This window comes from Callorhinchus milii, unplaced genomic scaffold, assembly GCF_018977255.1.
Source record: "Callorhinchus milii isolate IMCB2004 unplaced genomic scaffold, IMCB_Cmil_1.0 Scaffold8, whole genome shotgun sequence".
NCBI classification, from domain to species: domain Eukaryota; kingdom Metazoa; phylum Chordata; class Chondrichthyes; order Chimaeriformes; family Callorhinchidae; genus Callorhinchus; species Callorhinchus milii.
The window spans coordinates 10,753,173-10,759,172 of NW_024704749.1; the positions used below are offsets into that span (position 1 = coordinate 10,753,173).

Below are 6,000 nucleotides of genomic sequence, written 5' to 3' on the forward strand. Positions count from 1 at the left end.
TTTAAATGGACTGGCCAGCATGGTCTACGCTTTCATTACATGCAGAGGTACACAGACCTTCCAAGTAGAGGGCTGAAAAATCAAATACTAATCTGGGCTGAAGCATGTAATTCAAAGAGTGCTGACCTGCTCAAAAGCATGACCAGCAATAAACTTTGCTAATACCTTCACCATCTGAATTACCACATCAGTCTTAGATCATTTTCCATGCTGGAATTGCAGAGTACATTGGTTAGACCACAATTTTACTGTGTTGGGTATTGGGCTCCACATTAGAGGAAAGCTGTCAAGAGTTGGAGGGGTTACGCAGATTCACAAGAAGAGGGTACAACAAAATGTTGATATGAAGTGAAGCTGTCTATTGTGGGAATTACAAGATCGGTTTGCATCAAGAAGGCCTTTTGGTCTATTTGATCTCATCCTTCCAGAATATCTACCCACCTATTTTCTTATCACAGCATTTTTTTCTTCAATAAGGGCAGAGGGAATATAATGGAAGTATTTAACATCCTGAAGGATCATTATATAATGCCTTTCTCAAAGAGCTTAACAGGATTTACTGTGAAGAAGTGAGTATTTTTGTAGGCACACGCAACAGCCAGTTTATGCAAATGAAGTTTACAGAGAGCCCCGGTTGTCTGAAGAATAAAGACAACCTTACAGATATCTTTTTGTTTATTCTGAACATCTTTCAAAACACTTTAGGTATCCCTAAAGTGGTATTTGGAAGGGAGAATCTTTCAGAAAAACTACAACTTAAGATGTTGCAATTGACCTACTGAACTGACCAGCACTAGCTGTAGAGAGATTTAGACAAAGATATTTGGCGACTTGTGTGTGGATTGCTTCAGGTTGCAGCCATCAAAACTCGGAAAATCTAAAGAGCTCCCAGGACACAGCTTTGAAGCTTTATTGAATGACACCTGACTGATCCAGGAGAGATTCTATCTGCAGGCATGCAAGATTGAAGAATACTTTCAACCAGCTGCCGGTGGGCAAATCAGTGTTTAGACACCGCATTAACCAATATCCCAGAACCATTAGGGATTTCCATAATGATTTAATCTCAATGACATAATAAGCAAGAGCCTTTTTAGTATTAATATTTCCTCTCCGATTTAGACAGGTGGTAAGAAAAAATTGGAACAGTGACTTTCTGACTAAAGTAAAATAATAGGCAATGCCTCGATAATCAAGTAAGATTGTTCCTCAGCTTTTTTTAAAAAAAACATGGGGCTGAATTGAGTTTTATGAATGGCCTCATCTTTGGTGGGCATTTAGGTGGCTTCAGAGACCAATCCTAGAGAGTCATTTTTCTCAAACGTGCCAGATGAGAGAGAGAGACGACCCAGTTGATGGTGTGGTGGCAGCATACAGATGCTCCTTCTTCCGTCTCTTCTTCCTGGGCAATCCTAGCTTGCTCAAAATCGTTAACTCTGTGTTCACAAACGGAATGTCACAGTTTGAGGTCTTTGGAGGTTTCCCCCCATGTACTGGCGTCAGTACTGCATTTCTTCAGGTTGGATTTCAAAGAATCTTTATCTCTTTTTCTGGCCGCCAACACTTATTCGGAGCGCAGTTCAGAATACAGTAGGTGTTTTGGATGTCAGGAGTCATCCATTCAGCAAACGTGACCAGCCCAGTGAAGTTGGGCTTCAATAACCTAGCTTCAATACTGGTACAACTGGATTTTGAGAGAGCAAATGCATTGGTTTTACGATCACCCCAGAGTTTTCCCCCCAGCAAATTTGAAGCGTAAGAAATGTTGGTGGAAACTCTCAAGATGCCTGCTGTAAGTAACTCAGGACTCAGGGCAGTGAAGCAGGATTGAAAGACGAACTTGTAAACCATGATCTTTGCAATCCTTTTCAATCCTTTTTCATTGAAGAGGGTCTCCCAAGCAGCTAAAAGCTGCTGAGCACTATTAATGCAATGTTGAATCTCATTGATGTTCGCATTCTTTGATAGACAACTACCAAGGTATGTGAAGCGGTCTAAATTTTCTCGAATTATTCCTTTGATGGTTATTGATGTAGGAGAAGCCGGAGTGCCGGATGCAGTTTGACAAAGCACTTTACTTTTGGAAACTTTAATAGAATCTGAAAAGATTGTAGGCCACAGCAAAATTATCTAGGATCGTTTGAAGATCACTTGCAGAGTGAGCCACGATTGCAGTCTTCAACATACTGTAGATCAATGATGAGGACTTACATCTTTACCTGAATGTGCCTGAACATTAAGTTTTCCATAACTATTGGTGGATTGAGATTTTAATTAAAAATCTCCAGTTCCATTTTGTAAAGGTGTTTACACAGAGGTCACTTTGTACATTTTTTTTAAAGAAAGTTCTTATCACTTCAGCACAAAATTATGAAAGTATGGAAGTAATTTAGTGCTTTCTTGAAGAGAGAAAGTAATAGAATATTCTTCGCGAGTTGCTCCTTTTTCGTGCTCCACCCCATCTCTGCAATCCAGCGCCAGCCTCTTATTCACATTTGGGCCTGTTGCTCTCCCTTGCCCCCCACCCCATCAATCATTGGCCTAAAATCCTGCTGCAATCCTGTTTTGAGTGTGCCTTTGGTCAACAGTCTTAACCACTCTCCTCCTCTCTTACTTAAATCACGTAGGCTCTATAAAGCAATTTGAAACATTATCCTACGTGAAAACTTCCTCTGCAAGTGCAAGCTATTGCTGTCTATTCTGGAACTCATTCGCTTTATTTGAGTGGAGGGCAACAAAGTAGCAGTGGGAAGGAGAATTTAATGATGCATTTAGCTGTTAAACTTTTTGAGATCTCGTTCAAAGAGAACTGGTTGCGCTTTGAAACAAAGCAAAGTGCTTTTGAGACAATTCTCCTGACATGAAAGGCGCTAAATAAAATGTAAAATTGTTGTGGTTCTCAGGTATTCTGAGGTTACTGGTGCTTGACAAACACAGTTTATACAGTATCGAATTCCAGGCAACAATGGGAACACAAACAAATGCACATGTATGGTCCTACACTTGGTTTGTTAACCATCACAACCTTCCTTTACTCCTCTTCGCCCCCGCACCCCAATACTGAGCTTCTCCATCCTTAAAGGTCCAGTCACATTATTGGCTCGGCTAACTCAGCCTATGTGCCAGATGTAGTAACCTATGATGATGGGATGGCCATCGGCATTCTTAATGGCTTTCTCCCTTTTTTATATCCATTGGAGAAATTGTTCAAAATATGAATCACAAGCACTGTATGCAGGAATACAAGAACCATTAGCGGGGGATGCTTGTTCCTTAAAGAGAGCTTAAAAGCCTTTTGGAGTAAGGCTAAGGGCGATTCTAGTTTAGTTTTCACTTGAAGTAAGTTTCTAATTAAAATGACCCAACAATTCATTCATTTCTTATCTATCCCAAAGCATTACAAATGAAAGTTTATAACGAACACCATCTACAAGCACATTAGAATTATGTTGCAATGTTGATTAAAATGCCACATAAAACAAGATGCTGCTCTTGGGACTGCAGGAAATACTGACTATAGCCTGTTCACATTGGGCAAAAATATCAGAATTAAGAAGTATTTAGCTTGTAGACTATTGGAGAACCAGTTCAAATGGTAGCCTGAACCTGCTAAGGAGTTTGGATTCCACTCAGTTATTTTACAGGGTGTAATTGAATGTGAAAATTGCATTTTCAAACCAAATTATTGTTTTGAACTTGTGGCTTGGATTTTCTGGCCATAGACCTTTTCGAGAAAGCTATAAGTCAGTCAGACATGCCAAATATGTTGGTCAGTTGGGCAAGGAAGCAAGGCAGCTAGATTACCCAACGGCAGCTGTTTAACTGCTGTACCAGGTTTGATTCCAGTCTGTAATGAATTAGCTATTCTCAACCAGTGATGATAGGGGTGCGACAATAATAATCCTTGCATTTGATATAGCGCTTTTCACGTCGGGAGGACGTCCCAAAGCGCTTCACAGAACACACTGTAAAGTGAATTGACTGTATATTTGTGGGCGAACGCGGCAGCCAATTGCGCACAGCAATGTCCCACAAACAGTCGTAGATTGAAAATGACCAATTTATTATTATTTTTGGAGGGATTATTATTAGGCTCTGTGTGGAGTAAGGAAACTTGCCCAAGGTTTCGCCCTCTGCCTGGAATTGAACTCAGGTCTCTCGCTTGCAAAGCGATTGCTCTAACCACTGAGCTACAGGACTCCACATCAGCCTCAGTGTCCACTTGCTTGAGGGGGGAAGGGGAGGTGGAAAGATCACAATAGCCAAATTTCTTGCTCCTGGTTACTGTCCTGTGATCCCTAAAGTACATATGTGAATGCCAATTTAAGATAGCGGCTCATCTGTTATCCTGAGCTCTGTCCCCCTGTGCTCGATTTTCATACCTAGAATCACTGTCTAAACTGTTTGAGAATGCATATTTGGGACAGTGTACCAAACATTGGTCATCAACTGTAAACTGTAATCCAGCATGTACCCAGTTCAAAAAACGGGTGGTGGGTGGAATGGAGGCAAGAGGAGAAATGAATGATTGTCATAAAATTCCTATTTAAATTAGCAACATAAAAATCAGCAGTTGCGAGAAAGGCTTTCCTTGCTGAGCGGTGAGAAAGATGGAAAATGTGCTCCCATTTTATGAGTGTTAGTGACATATAGCTCTGACAGAAGCGTAAAAAATATTCAGATTCACCTTTAGCTGAAATTAATATAAGAATTAATCATCAACTTGAGGGTAATATGATTTCACAGCGGTGCTGGCAAGTTCTCGACCTACTAGGTAGGCACACTCATTTAATATTGAGCAAAAGGAAGCCAGAGGACAAACTGAAGCATCAAGCTAATTACTGAGCAGAAGAAGGAAATTAGCTAAACTGCACCTTTGACTTTAGTGAGCAATATCCTCTCACTACAGGAGGGGACAACAACCCATTTGTATTGCTTATATACTACAATGGAGCCTTGTTAGAATGCAGTCTGGGATCTATAAAATAAGGATAACCATTTTACAAACGCATCGCACTTACTCCCTATGCTGGCCGCCTGGCTCCCATGCTAAAATAATAGTTAACTTCTGGGTAGTCAGTTTATCCTCAACAACCCTCTGGTTTACACGTGCACTTCAAGGAGGAAGTGACTTCAGGAGACCTAATGTCCGGGAAGTCCATTTTAGTGCAAAAGCCGTCTGGTGCGTGGAAAACAATCGGGTTTGGGCAACTTCGGAAATTGGGCAAAGCAAGGAAATACTAAGAAAAAACAAATCCATAGCACGCCAAGAATCAGAATTTTAGAAGCAAACTAAGCAATGAGTAAAGTACACGCGAGTACATTTGAACATACCAAATGTTGAATGATTTGGTTTAATTGGTTGTGCATGTGAGAAAGTACAGTACGTGAAAAAGTGCTGTGCACAGGGAAAAAACTGATCAAGGTAATACTTCAATTTATCACCAGTCTCTGTAGCACTATTGCACCAAGATATACATCCCTTTTCCATCATTCAAATTTCACTCACATTTCAGAGGCTCCAGTGTTTTACTGGGACATGATAGGCGCTGTGCAGGTGGGTTTTGTGTTCGCTGAAGGCAGGCCAACATGATGGAGGAGCTCCGTCTATTCTCGCAGTCGGTGCCCTCAACTATCACACTGTTCAAGGAGAAAAGGAAAGAAGACAGAAGGACAGTTATTTAAAAGTGAGAGGATGGCAATATTTAGATTAAGCACACAAATCAACAATGGACCTTATTTCAGTCTTTAGTCAAAGTTCGGTTCTAATGGCTATCTATTTAAATCTCAAACTAGACAATTCCAATTACACAGATTACTCAGCAAGGTCACCCTACCAAGAGAATTAGTTGATAACTCCAGCGAGATAACTAGAGGTAGCAGTAACAGACAAATGGCCTTCTGTGCAGTTATGTCTTTTTTCTGCCTCTACATTTCATTGCATGCAAGCTTCTGCAGCTGAAAACTTAACAGATAGCCTTCTAAATATTTATTCCAGAC

The 6,000-nt window shown here is 40.6% G+C and overlaps 1 protein-coding gene across 1 annotated transcript in view; it reads right to left on the bottom strand.

Moving 5' to 3' along the window:
* Window positions 1-5,626, bottom strand: part of fam222a (family with sequence similarity 222 member A) — a 28,269-nt gene extending 22,643 nt beyond the window's left edge. Inside the window, exon 1 of the mRNA XM_007901851.2 lies at window positions 5,510-5,626. Coding sequence (XP_007900042.1) covers window positions 5,510-5,591 — 82 coding nt within the window. The 5' untranslated portion in view covers window positions 5,592-5,626. The remainder of the gene's footprint in view (window positions 1-5,509) is intronic.
* Between the last annotated feature and the right edge of the window lie 374 nt (window positions 5,627-6,000).